We start from the raw sequence: 13,921 nt of genomic DNA, 5'->3' as shown, positions 1-13,921 counted from the left end.
GATCATGAACTCCTTATTGCCAAATTCAGACTTAAAGAAAGTAGGGAAAACCAGTAGACCATTCAGTTATGACCTAAATCAAATCCCTTAACGATTATACAGTGGAAGTGGCAAATAGATTCAAGGGATTAGATCTGATAGAGAGTGCCTGAAGAACTATGGACGGAGGTTTGTGACATTGTACAAGAACATTGGACGGAGGCAGGAGTCAGGACCATCCCCAAGAAAAAGAAATGCAAAAAGGCAAAATGGTTGTCTGAGGAGGCCTTACAAATAGCTGAGAAAAGAAGACAAAGGAGAAAGCAAAAGAGAAAAGGAAAGGTATATCCATTTGAATGCAGAGTTCCAAAGAATAGCAAGGAGAGATAAGAAAGCCTTCCTCAGTGATCAATGCAATGAAATGGAGGAAAACAATAGAATGGGAAAGACTAGAGATCTCTTCAAGAAAATTAGAGATACCAACGGAACATTTCATGCGAAGATGAGCCCAATAAATGACAGAAATGGTATGGACCTAACAGAAGCAGAAGATATTAAGAAGAGGTGGCAAGAATACACAGAAGAACTATACAAAAAGATCTTCATGACCCAGATAACCACAATGGTGTGATCCCTCATCTAGAACCAGACATACTGGAATGTGAAATCAAGTGGGCCTTAGGAAGCATCACTACGAGCAAAGCTAGTTCCAAAGGTGATGGAATTCCAGATGAGCTATTTCAAATCCTAAACGATGATGCTGTGAAAGTGCTGCACTCAGTATGCCAGCAAATCTGGAAAACTCAGCAGGGGCCACAGGACTGGAAAAGGTCAGTTTTCATTCCAGTCCCAAAGAAAGGCAATGCCAAAGAATGTTCAAACTATTGCACAATTGCACTCATCTCACATGCTAGCAAAGTAATGTAGATAAAAGGTAACATTATATTTTAAATTCTGGGGTAAATTTTGGTCTGGAAGTCTCTCATCCCCCAGAGGTAACAGAAGCTGATAACTCTAATTTAGATGGTAATTTTTTAAAATTAGAAATTCTTTTCATATTATTTTTGAAAAATTAAAGAGAAGCAGCACGCAGAAAGGTCACATATTTTAAATGCTCTTGTCGAGCCTTATGGTAAAAAAAAAAAAGACTTGGAAAATGTGACTTTTTGGAAGAACAAACTGAATTGATTTTCTAAAAACTGTTCTTGTTGTTCAGTCACTCAGTTGTTTTTGATTCTTTGCAACCTCATGGCCTGCACCATGCCAGGTACAAGGCCTGCAACGTGAAAGGAGAGCAGAGGGCTGGATGCTCTGAATGGGCTTCACTGTGTAATTAGCCTTGGCTGCAATCTTCCCCTTCATATTTTGGCATCTCTGTTTCCTTGTTTTTGTGCTACCAACTTTTCCAGTCTCCTGAGGCCTTATTTTCAACAACTATTCCTGAAACCCACCCCATTCACTTTCTACAGAATTTACAGAGTCTCTGTATAATTCTCTCAGGGCAACAGTTTAAGCCTATCCTTAAGCTGGGATATTCTATTCAAAGTATATTTACACTGGTGAATGTTAGTGGCTTGATATGTTAATATCACTAGCACCTACATGTAGGAACTAGAACTTACCTTAATGCTACAACATTCCAGCTAGCAATGGTTATTTCAACTATCTAAGTCTGGCTAATGTAAGAGAATTTTCTTTATTTTTCCTTCATTCTTTTTTCTTTTCCTTTTGTTTTTCTTTTAAAAAATTTTTTTTAATTGAGTAGAGTCTAGTTAAACCATAGATAGATTTTTGTTGCAGTAGGCTTTTGAACATTTAGTAATAAAGTTTGCTTTTATCACTGGGTCTTTTATATCATTGGTATCATGGTGAATTACTTCATGAATCAGAATATAGCAGTATAATTAATCATTCGAACAAGATGTATGATGTGTCTTAACACTTTAAGTATTTTAATGCATTTTTGAATTATTCTCCATCATGGCAGTTTACATCATGGTTTTTAAAAAGGTGTTGGCTAAAACCATTTGTGTAATGATAAAATGTTTTAATACACTTTATATAGTTAATGTTGAATCATATCTAAGAAAATGGAGGCATTTCCTACTATACAACCAGAGACTTTAACTTATGTCCTATGGGATGTTGGCTAATGCAACTAATCACCATTTTCCAGGTATCTTCCAGGCCTTACTTTAGTCTTGAATTAGTTTTCTGTTGCCTTTGTAACCAATTATTAATAGCATAATAACTTAAACAACGATTATTTATTTGTTATATATCTGATGGTCAGAAGTCAGAAATGGGTCTCCCTAGGCTATTATCAATGTATTGGCTGCCATGTGTTTCTTTTTGGAAGATCTTGCCTTTTCCAGTTTCTGAAAGCTGCCTGTATTCTTTATCTCTTGACTCTCGTCCATCTTCAAAGCCAGCAGTGACTGGTAAAGAGTATTTTTCATATATCACCCTGGCTGTCTTCTGTTTCTCTCTTAATCATTTAAGGATATTGTGGTTACATTAGACTCACTTGGATGATACAGAAAAATATTCTTATTTTATGATCAATTGATTAGAAGCTAATTCCATCTGCATTTTTAATTCCTTGTGCCATGTAGGGTAATGTATTCATAAATTCCAGGGATTAGGATATGGACATCTTGAGGGGGAATCATTCTGTTCACTGTAGGTCTGATAGGCAAACATTCTAAAAACTCGATAAGGACAGTTGATAAACCACAAAATATTATTTGGGCAGTCTCCAGTCTGCCTTTTCCCCATGAAATCACCAAATAATTATTTCATTATTACTTCTGTATCTCACTTTTCCCTCAAAAGAATTTATTTGTATTTGAAAAAGCTTAAGGATAGAAAAAGCTGCAATGATTTTTTCTGTAAGATAAGCTGTCAAATGTTTTGCGATGTAATATGATTTAGTGATTTACTCTTAACTTTAATAACCGTTTCTGACTGCAGCAACTTTTCACACTGTTTATTTATTGAGCTTACTAATTAAGTACTAATTAAGTAAAATACTATGATTGTAGTTAGATAGGGTCTGACTGACTTGATCAACAAGAGGCAGTAAAGAGGTGAGATTAGCTTTGAAACAGAGTAAATTTGATTCCTCTTTGAGTCTTCGATATCCTCATCCGTAATTTGAGAATAACATTGTGTGCCAAGTAGGGATATTATGAGGGTTAATGGGATAATGGAGCACAGATCCTGGGACATAACAGAAACTCAACAAAGGATAGTGTCTTTGCTCTCTCGGACTTGGCCTAACAGTGATGCAGCTAGAGGAATGACATGATGTCAGGGCTATCTTGAGGGCAGTAAAAGGTAATTATATCTGGCACTAGACGTAATTCCTGTCTTTCTAACTGCTGTGGCTGATGATTCGTTTGATTGCAGGAGCCCATACTATGGTTGGACTAGTAGTTGTCAAAAGAGGAAAAGTTACGCTTTGGTTTAGAAAAGGCCATTCATTCATAGCTTACTGATATGCATTCAGTTTAGGCTCACATGTATTTCCATTGGAGACTATGGAACCAAAATAATGTCCCCTGGGAAAGAAAAAAATAAATGTAGACCCTGGAGAAAAGATGCAGTTTCAGCAAGTCTCATCAATTAATGTTCCCTGAGATCCTAGTGGAGACATTACCTGCAGCCTCTTTGATTTCTGAACTTTGCAGGACACGTATATGCCAACATCTCTTGGTTCCTTAAAGTCTGATAGCAGTTTGTATCTCTTTGGCCGAATGAGCAAGTTTCAATAGGACTGGGTTTTCTATAAGAGGAGCAGAATGATAGAAGCAGTCCCTAGAAATCTAAAACGCATTAAACATCTTTCTTACTTTAATGTAAAATGATCAAATACTTAAGCATGCCTGGAATTACTCTATTTTTCTATTGTAATTCTGGTGGGCATTTTTGTAGAAGGGGTTCAGAATATATTATCTTTGAAGAGGATTTCAATTGTCAATACAACATACTTGCAACATTTTTCTTCTAAGGGTTAGAAATATATATAATAGATGACTAACTATATCACTCACATTTAATATAACATCCAGAAAATTCCATCATGACTTTTGCATTTCATAGGAAACTCAATGGCCCTGGTGATGAAACCCTGTAATTTAGGCAAATGATAATATAAGGAAATCTAGTCAATATATGTTTACAGTATGAAATGAAATTATGACTTTGATATAAAAACATTTTGTACCTATTATTACACTCTGTAGGATTTTTCCCAGTACATGTTTTTTAGTTATTATGAGTTTCATTTCCTCATCTGTGAAGGTAAGTGTTCTAATAATGTCTATTTATAGACTTATGTAGTTCAAATGAGATTAAATAGGTGAAAGTAATCTATAAATTGTATATTGCTCTAAAAAGATGATTTATATCTATTGGATAGAGTCCAGGAATGTTACTAAACATCATATAGGGCACAGGGAAGCTACTCATGACATGGAAATATAATGCTTAAAATGTCAACAGTGACAAGGTAGAGAGACCCTGCCCACTGAGTCCCACCTCTATGCTTCAGGGGAAAAGGAGAGAGAGAAGTTAATAAAATAAGGTAAATATTTAGACAGGGCTGCCCAAACTGGCCTTGGAGACTAGGAGTCAGGGAGTAAATACTCTGACCTTTATCTTCTCTCTCTTTAGTCTGAGTCAAGAATTTCCACTGACTAAACCTGGCTATAAGCCAGAAAGAAAGGGATTCTGGGCATGTAATCTATATTGGGGGTTTGATGCCTGGGCTGGGAAGATCCTGTGGAGAAGGGAATGGCAGCCCACTCTAGTATTCTTGCCTGAAAATTCCATGGACAGAGGAGCCTGGAAGACTACAGTCCATGGGGTCACAAAGAGTTGGACACAACTGAGTGATTAACACACAATCTACACTGGTCAACATCTTGGGTATAGAGCCTGATCATATGGATAAAGATGAGATTGGCCAGAAGAGTGTATGTTGGGGGGGTTGGAATATTTAACCCCATTCACAAATCAGTCTCTCTAGTTAATATTCAACTCTGTGAGTCCATGAGGAAATGATGTCTGTGGCTTGGTTCACGTATATGCAGAGATAAGAGTCACCCATGGGTACAAATCTGAAGAGAAGGAAAATTCAGAAATCCATCTGTAAATTAATTCTTCCCCAGATAGTTTGTTCATCATATTAAAACACATTAAAACATTTTCATGTGCTTCGTTCAATGGTATAATGTTGTCTATTTGTGCTTACTCAGTGATTTAATTTACCAAGTTATTGAAATTATGTTGAGTACTAGGTACTGATCCAAGTGCAGAAGACACAAAAAATGAACATAAAATGGCCCACTCTGGAAGCATCTTTGATGTAGTAGGAGAGACAGCTATATAAACAAATTACTAAAGCACTTGGCCTTAGGAAGCATCACTATGAAGAAAGCTAGTGGAAGTGATGGAATTCCAGTTGACCTATTTCAAATCCTTAAAGATGATGCTGTGAAAGCGCTGCACTCAATATGCCAGCAAATCTGGAAAATGCAGCAGTGGCCACAGGACTGAAAAAGGTCAGCTTTCATTCCAATTCCAAAGAAAGGCAATGCCAAAGAATGTTCAAACTACGGCACAATTGCACTCAGCTCACATGCTAGCAAAGTAATGCTCAAAATTCTCCAACCCAGGCTTCAACAGTACATGAACCATGAAATTCCAGATGTTCAAGCTGGATTTAGAAAAGGCAGAGGAACCAGAGATCAAACTGCCAACATCCACTGGATCATCAAAAAAGGAAAAGAATACCAAAAAAAAATCTACTTCTGCTTTATTGATTACGCCAAAGTCTTTGACTGTGTCAGTTCAGTTCAGTTCAGTCGCTCAGTCATGTCTGACTCTTTGCAACCCCATGAGCTGCAGCACGCCAGGCCTCCCTGTCCATCACCAACTCCTGGAGTCCACCCCAACCCATGTCCATCGAGTCGGTGATGCCATCCAACCATCTCATCCTCTCTCGTCCCCTTCTTCTCCTGCCCTCAATCACAACAAACTGGAAAATTCTTCAAGAGATGGGGATACCAGATCACCTGACCTCCTTCCTCAGAAATCTGTATGCTGGTCAAGAAGCGACAGTTAGAACCAGACATGGAACAACAGAGTGATTCCAAATTGGGAAAGGAGTACATCAAGGCTGTATATTGTCACCCTGCTTATTTAATTTAGATTCAGTGTTCAGTTCAGTTCAGTTCAGTCGCTAGTCGTGTCCGACTCTTTGTGACCCCATGAATCGCAGCATGCCAGGCCTCCCTGTCCATCACCAACTCCCAGAGTTTACTCAAACACATGTCCATCGAGTCGGTGATGCCATCCAGAGTACATCATATGAAATGCCAGGCTGGATGAAGCACAAGCTGGAATCAAAATTGCTGGGAGAAATATCAGTAACCTCGGATATGCAGGTGACACCTCACTTATGGCAAAAGCGAAGAACTAAAGAGCCTCTTGATGAAAGTGAAAGAGGAGAGTGAAAAAGTTGGCTTAAAACTCAACATTCAAAAAACAAAGATCATGACATCTGGTTCCATCACCTCGTGGCAAATAGATGGGGAAACAATGGAAACAGTGACAGAATTTCTTTTTGGGGACTCTATATAATCACTGCAGATGGTGACTGCAGCTATGAAATTAAGACACTTGCTCCTTGGGAAAAAAGCCACGCCCGACCTAGGCAGCATATTAAAAAGCAGAGACATTACTTTGCCAAAAAAAGTCCGTCTAGTCAAAGCTATGGTTTTTCCAGTAGTCACGTATGGATGTGAGAATTGGACTATAAAGAAAGCTGAGCGCCGAAGAATCGATGCTTTTGAACTGTGGTGCTGGAGAAAACTCTTGAGATTCCCTTGACTGCAAGGACATCCAACCAGCCAATCCTAAAGGAAGTCAACCCTGGATATTCATTCGAAAGACTTATGCTGAAGCTGAAATTCCAATACTTTGGCCACCTGATGTGAAGAACCGACTCTTTGGAAAAGACCCTGATGCTGGGAAAGATTGAAGGCGGGAGGGGAAGGGGATGATAGAGCATGAGATGGTTGGATGGCATCACCGATGCGATGGACATGAGTTTGAGCAAGCGCCAGGAGTTGGTGATGGACAGGGCAGCCTGGCATGCTGCAGTCCATGGGGTCACAAAGAGTTGAACACGACTGAGCGACTGAACTGAACTGGACTGAAAGCACTCGGACTTCATATGTATGAAGTAGTATGGGAGAGAAAAAAAGATACTAACTTTTCCTGGAATGTAGAAAGTGACCTTCACAGAGCCTTCAAGGTCAAGTAGGTGTTTTCTGGACAGGCAAATAGAAATACTTAGGGCAAGACTTCGAGGTGTCCTTTGTCACAGAGTGGAAATGGTGAGTGATAAAATAAGTGGAGTTCCGGTTTCTAAGGATTTTGTATGCCATACTAAGATACTGGAACTGGTACTACAAAGTAGCTAAGAATCATTAGCTGTGTGGGTAATGCTAGTGCAAACTGACTTAATTTTTTAAAATTTTCTAACCTCTATACCCTTGTATAGTATTAACCAATCAGAATTTTGTCTTTAAAACCTTTTAAGATATCTTAAACGTGATGCTGTACCAATTCAATTATTTCTGAGTGAGCTTAATATAGTGAAGATTTTGCAGAGGCATTTGGAAGTTCAAAAGTGATAGTACTTAATAAATGTCCTTTGCTGGGTTATTCTGATTAAAGTGTTAGAGGATCAAAGATCTCAGAAACATTTTGAGAATAAGAGTCCCTCTTCTGCTTCTCAACTAAAAAATGTTTCTTAAATCCTCACAAGCACACTAGGAAATATTTCTTATATCATTATCTTTTAGAAAGTTGTGAAGTAATCATAGTTGGGGGACAGTTGTATTGAAAGTTTTTCAGCTACATAATTGGAACTCAAGTTTAATATTATGTAAAAGTGAGAGTGTCAGTTGCTCAGTTTGTGTCCAACTTTCTGTGATCCCATAGAATGTAGCCTGCCAGGCTCCTCTATCCATGGAATTCTCAGGCAAGAGTTCTGAAGTGGGTTGCCATTGCCCCCTGCAGGGAGTCTTCCCAACTCAGGGATCGAATCTGGGTTTCCTGCATTGCGGGTAGATTCTTTACCATCTTGAGCCACCTGGGAAGTCAGCCCTTACATTACGTGGATGCACTTAAATTTGATACTCTTTGATACTCTTTAAATGGGGTCACAAAGACAACTAAGCGGAGCAGAGTGCAAATATAAATGTATATATTTTTTCTTAACCTCTATAAAATTTATTACTCTTTTTGTTCTCAGAACACATTTCCAAACCAAGAGAATAATGCCAGGAGTAGGGGGTATCAGCAGCTACCTGCTGTCTCTTCTCTTTAGTTTTGAACCTGAAGTTTGAAGGAAAATTTCACTATAATTGAGTAATTAGCCTCAATATTTCCACTTCTTAAAATAATGAATGTCCAAAGCTATCTTTTGGTCTGAATGTGACCAATGTTAACAATGCAAGAAAATATTAGAAGATGCGGGCTCTTCTGCTGACCCTTTTTTAAACCTTCCTAAGTCCTTGTCTTTCAGTGAATCTTGGTGGTCACTGGTGGCCACAGAAGCTGGTGATGGAACTTTGACCCAGCTTCTTCTACCCACGGTCTCTTGTGTTTCTCTTCTCTTTAGCATTCTTGTTTTGGGGTGTATATGCCTGAAATAAATGGGACAAAATTTGTGAATAAAGGTGTTTGACCCCACATACACTGTTACTATTTAAATAAATGGTAATTCAATTTGCAATGGTGTTGGTAAATGATATGTTACTGTAACCCAGTTAAAAATATTAGGCTTCAAAATGGGAGCATTTGAACTTGGTGTCACGGATTTTGGGACGTTCTGAAAGGAATAAGTGCTTAGATTCCAGGAATCTCTGATTAAATTATATTAATGAAAGTGGAAGAGTTCTCAGTGGGCTGGTATGGAAGATAAAATACCATAAATGTCAGCATCATGCCTGGGCAACTCTTTAAGTCACTATAAACAATCATGGGCACTATAAAAGACAAGGTCAAAGCCTTTCTCTTAACTTTTTCGTACCAAATCTTTTTGTTCCTGGTACGTATCTCATTTCCCTTCATGTATCTTTAACTGCAAAGAGGGAGATAACCTTTACAACTCTTTTATTGATAAGAAACAGAATGAAAGTCTCTCAGTTTATATGCAGTTGCTGTAATCTCTGAATAGCATATTTTCCGAGTGGTAATGTTAAGTTAGCAGAAATCTCATAAGAAGTATATTTTCACATAAATTACAAATTTTGCTCAGTTGATGTATGAAGATATATTGTCAACAAACTTGAGACACTTCTTGAAGTAGGCCCTGAGCCTTAGGAGACTACCAAGAACTCACCATGTAAGGTGGTATTCCACGTAATCTATGGATTTTTGGCACAGGGCTCAGACTGAGTTTGAACCTGGTTTTCATGGCTAGGACCTTTTTTAGGCTCTGTTAGAGAACAGATTGATTCTGTTATCATTCAGCAAATATTTATTAAACACCTACATTCTGTTGGACTCTGTTGTTCTCATGGTGCTTACATTCTCATTTAAAATGAAGCTATAAAAATTGTTATATATGTGATGAATTTTTAAAAATTGCAAAGTAGCCCCTTCCAAGTATTAGTCTCAAAGGAGTAGTTACCAGTACTTTGTAACTTCATTGCACACATAAATAAAGAAAATAAATAATTATAATTTAAAATATTTGACTACTGTGAAATTTACTGTTAAAATCTTCCTTTTATTCAAAGTGTTACTGACAATAAAAACCACTAAACATAACAGCACAAAATTAAAAGACACTGCTTGGAAGAAAAGCTATGACAAAACTAGACAGTGTATTAAAAAGCAGAGACATCACTTTGTGGACAAAGGTCTGTCTAGTCAAAGCTATGGTTTTTCCAGTAGTCATATATACAGATGTGAGAGTTGGACCATAAGAGAAGGCTGAGTGCTGAAGAACTGATGCTTTCAAACTGTGGTGCTGGAGAAGACTCTTGAGAGTCTTTTGGATAGCAGTAGGTCCTACAGGAAATCAACTTTGAATTTTCATTGGAAGGACTGATGCTGAAGCTGAAGCTCCAATACTTTGGCTACCTGATGTGAAGAGCTGACTGTTTGGAAAAGACCCTGATACTGGGAAAGATAGAGGCAGAAGAAGAGGATGGCAGAGGATGAAATGATTGGATTGCATCACTGACTCAATGGACATGCATTTGAGCATACTCTAGGGGATAGTGAAGGACAGGGAAGCCTAGCATGCTTCAGTTCATGGGGTTGCAAAGAGTCAGGCACGGCTTAGCAACTGAACAACAAAATATATTTCAGAGTGTGTTTCTGAATCAGGTCCGACCTCTGGGTCAGAAAGATCCCTTGGATAAGGGAATGGCAACCCACTCCTGTATTCTTGCCTGGTGAATCCTCAAGGACAGAAGAGATATCCATAGGATCACGAAGAGTTGGACATGACTGTAATGACTTAGCATGCATGCATGTGCTTCTGAAATACATTTTCATAAGATATACTGAATCTCTATACACCCCCTTGTTAAATTGGGCTTCCCTTGTGGCTCAACTGGTAAAGAATCCACCTGCAGTGCAGGAGACCTGGGTTCAATCCCTGGGTTGGGAATATCCCCTGGAGAAGGGAAAAGCTACTCATTCCAGTATTCTGGCCTGGAGAATTTCATGGACTGTTTAGTCCATGGGGTTGCAAAGAGTTGGATACGACTGAGCTACTTTCACTCCACTTGTCAAACTGGAGTCAGGTTGGACTGTCAATAATAACTTAAGCCTCCTTTATCAGTTAGCACCGCCATTGTCTTATCTACTCAGCCATCAAGATATGCTGCAAACCAGAGGGATGGGGTGGGGAGGGAGTTGGGGGGATGGTGGTTCAGGATGTGAGGACACATGTACACCTGTGGTTGATTCATGTCGATGTATGGCGAAAACCACCACGATATTGTAATTAACCTCCAATTAAAATAAATTAATTTAATAACAACAACAAAAAGATATGCTGCAAACACTCTCTAGGTTTTTCTGGAAGGATCGGGCAGTAGTAGAATGGTTTACCCTTAGCCTCTCCCATGACTCATTAGAACATGTCCTGAAGTAAGTTCAGTTCCATATCAGGCAAGCAGCAAAGCACTCCCAAGCCATTTATCAAGTGAAAAGGAAGGAGGTTGTCATATTCAAGCAGACCTAGTGATATGAGCAAAAATGTATCACTGTATTATTTTTCCTTTCTTCTTTAGAAAACATTATATATTGATTTATTTTAGATTATTTAGGGTCTGAGGTGTTTCAGGTTTGCAAAGGTTATGAATTAAAGGTCTTAAATTGTACAGTGTTAATGGGAATGAAATTCACACCCAATGCAGGAGATATTAGTTGGAAACAATAAATCTTGTCAGGCTCAAGGTACTTTTATTGCTGTACAAAAGTGAAGGTCACAAGATAATACTATTCAAGGAAGTATGTAAGACATTTAAAGAGATTCATCATTTATCATATGACATACAGATACCCTTTTAAAAGATTTCAGTATTTTATCTTCAATTTGATTTGGTATTTAAATATTTTAAGTGAACCCTTGAGAAACCCATATGTATTTTTTTGACATTATCTAATTGCATAGTTTAACAAGTGAATGGGTGGTCAAGACTTCTGATGAGTTTCCATAGCTATTTGGTGGTGTTCAGATAACTTCAACAATTTTATTTATAAGGAGGCTTAAGGACATCCACAATGACAGAGGATCTGTTATATATCAGACACTGTGCAAGGTGTGTTTAGGCTGATTAGGTCATTTCATTCTTACAGTGCTGAAGGATATTGTTTTTGTGTTGGTTTTCTCAGGTAAAGAAACTGAGGCTCAATCTTGAACAACTTGCCCAAGATTGTATCGTTAATAAGGGATATAGCTAGACTGAAACCCAAGGCTCTGTGACTTCATGGATTCACCTCTCTAAGAAGTTGATTTAATAACACCAGGCTCACTTAACATCTCGTAATATTCATGCATTTCTGTAATACTAACTGGGGCAAAAACTCAAATGTGCTTTACCTTAGAAAATTGTACAACTTTATTGTTCAAAACTGTATGTGCATCTCTGTTTTAAAATAAATAAACTGCATGTAAAAATTCATTTTCTAAAATTTTAAAGCTACTGCTTTCTTCATCTCTTGGTGGTGGTTTTAAGTGATGCACAGTTCTGGTTCTCATAATTGTTTATATCTAGAGAAGTTTACATGAAAGAAAGTGAAGTCTCTCAGTCATGTCTGACTCTGCGAACCTGTGGATTGTAGCCTGCCAGGCTCCTCCGTCCATGGGATTTTCCAGGCAAGAATACTGGAGTGGGTTGCCATTTCCCTCTCCTGGGGATCTTTCCAACCCAGAGATCGAAGCTAGGTCTCCCGCACTGCACGCAGGCTACTTACCACCTGAGCTACCAGGGAAGTTTGCAGACAAGTTTCTTGCTGGACCCTGAAATCTTCTACCTCCATGTACTCCTTCCTCACTGCTGCTCACAATAAAAAGTGAGGCCTTAGGCCTGAACCCTCAAAATATCTTTGTCCTCCTAAGTTATTTTCTCAGCAAGTGAAGTCTTCAGTAGCTTCCCATAGGATAAAGAGAAGACTGATGAGCAGAGGAAAAGTTTTAGCAAGTGAATTAAGTAATCTGTACTTCTTGATTTATTTCCCAAGTATGCTCTGCTCTAGCCACACTAAACTATTTGCTCCTTGCTCTGTGGAACATTTGCTTCATCAGCTCCGTGCTTTTTGTACATTGTTTTTCTTCTGTCTGAAATGTCCTTTGATCTTTCTCCATTACTCAGCAACAGACATATATTTCATGACTTAGGGTCTCAGCTCGGTGTCGCTTCCTATGCAGTGTTTTCCCTAGCTCCCATGTAAATGAGCTATTCTCCTGCTTTTGGTCTTGATTCAACATACAGTAATCACACTGTGTTCCAATTAATTTTTATGTGTCTATTCCAACAACACAAGAGAAGACTCTACACATGGACATTACCAGATGGTCAATACTGAAATCAGATTGATTATATTCTTTGATTCTTTGCAGCCAAGATGGAGTAGCTCTATACAGTCAGCAAAAACCAGACCGGGAGCTGACTGTGGCTCAGATCATGAACTCCTTATTGCCAAATGCAGACTTGAATTGTAGGGAATTCTAGGTAAAACCACTAGATCCCTCAGGTATGACCTAATTCAAATCCCTTGTGATTATACAGTGGAAGTGACAAATAGATTCAAGGGATTAGATCTGATAGACAGAGTGCCTGAGAACTATGGACGGAGGTTCATGACATTGTACAGGAGGCAGTGATCAAGACCATCCCCAAGAAAAAGAAATGCAAAAAAGCAAAATGGTTGTTTGAGGAGGCCTTACAAATAACTGTGAAAAGAAGAGAAGCAAAGGCAAAGGAGAAAAAGAAAGGTAAATCCATTTGAGTGCAGAGATTCAAACAATAGCAAGGAGAGATAAGAAAGGCTTTTCAGTGATCAATGCAAAGAAATAGAGGAAAACAATAGAATGAAAAAGACTAGAGATCTCTTCAAAAAAATCAGAGATACCAAGGGAAATTTTCATGCAAAAATGAGCACAAGAGGACAGGAATGGTATGGACCTAATAGAAGAAGAAGATATTAAGAAGAGGTGGCAAGAATACACAGAAGTACTATACAAAAAGATCTTCATTACTCAGATAATCACAATGGTGTGATCACTTACCTTGAGCCAGACATCCTGGAGTGTGAAGTCAAATGGGCCTTAGGAAGCACCACTACGATAAAGCTGCTGGAGGTGACGGAATTCCAGTTGAGCTATTTCAAATCCTTAAAG

At 38.4% G+C, this 13,921-nt stretch overlaps 1 protein-coding gene across 8 annotated transcripts in view; it reads left to right on the top strand.

Annotated features, from left to right (window-relative positions):
* The window catches only part of PCDH7 (protocadherin 7), a 447,041-nt gene that overhangs the window by 26,497 nt on the left and 406,623 nt on the right, over positions 1-13,921 (top strand). The window contains exon 2 of one of the 8 annotated variants that reach the window (XM_043438894.1): positions 11,914-13,392. The exons of the other annotated variants lie outside the window; for them this stretch is intronic. Coding sequence (XP_043294829.1) covers positions 11,914-11,982 — 69 coding nt within the window. The 3' untranslated portion in view covers positions 11,983-13,392. Of the gene's footprint in view, positions 1-11,913; positions 13,393-13,921 lie in introns of those variants that run through there. 8 annotated transcript variants of the gene reach the window in all.

Source organism: Cervus canadensis, chromosome 19 (assembly GCF_019320065.1).
Source record: "Cervus canadensis isolate Bull #8, Minnesota chromosome 19, ASM1932006v1, whole genome shotgun sequence".
Taxonomy (NCBI): Eukaryota; Metazoa; Chordata; class Mammalia; order Artiodactyla; family Cervidae; genus Cervus; species Cervus canadensis.
Note: the sequence above shows the minus strand (reverse complement) of the source record. Positions and strands in the feature narration are given on the sequence as shown.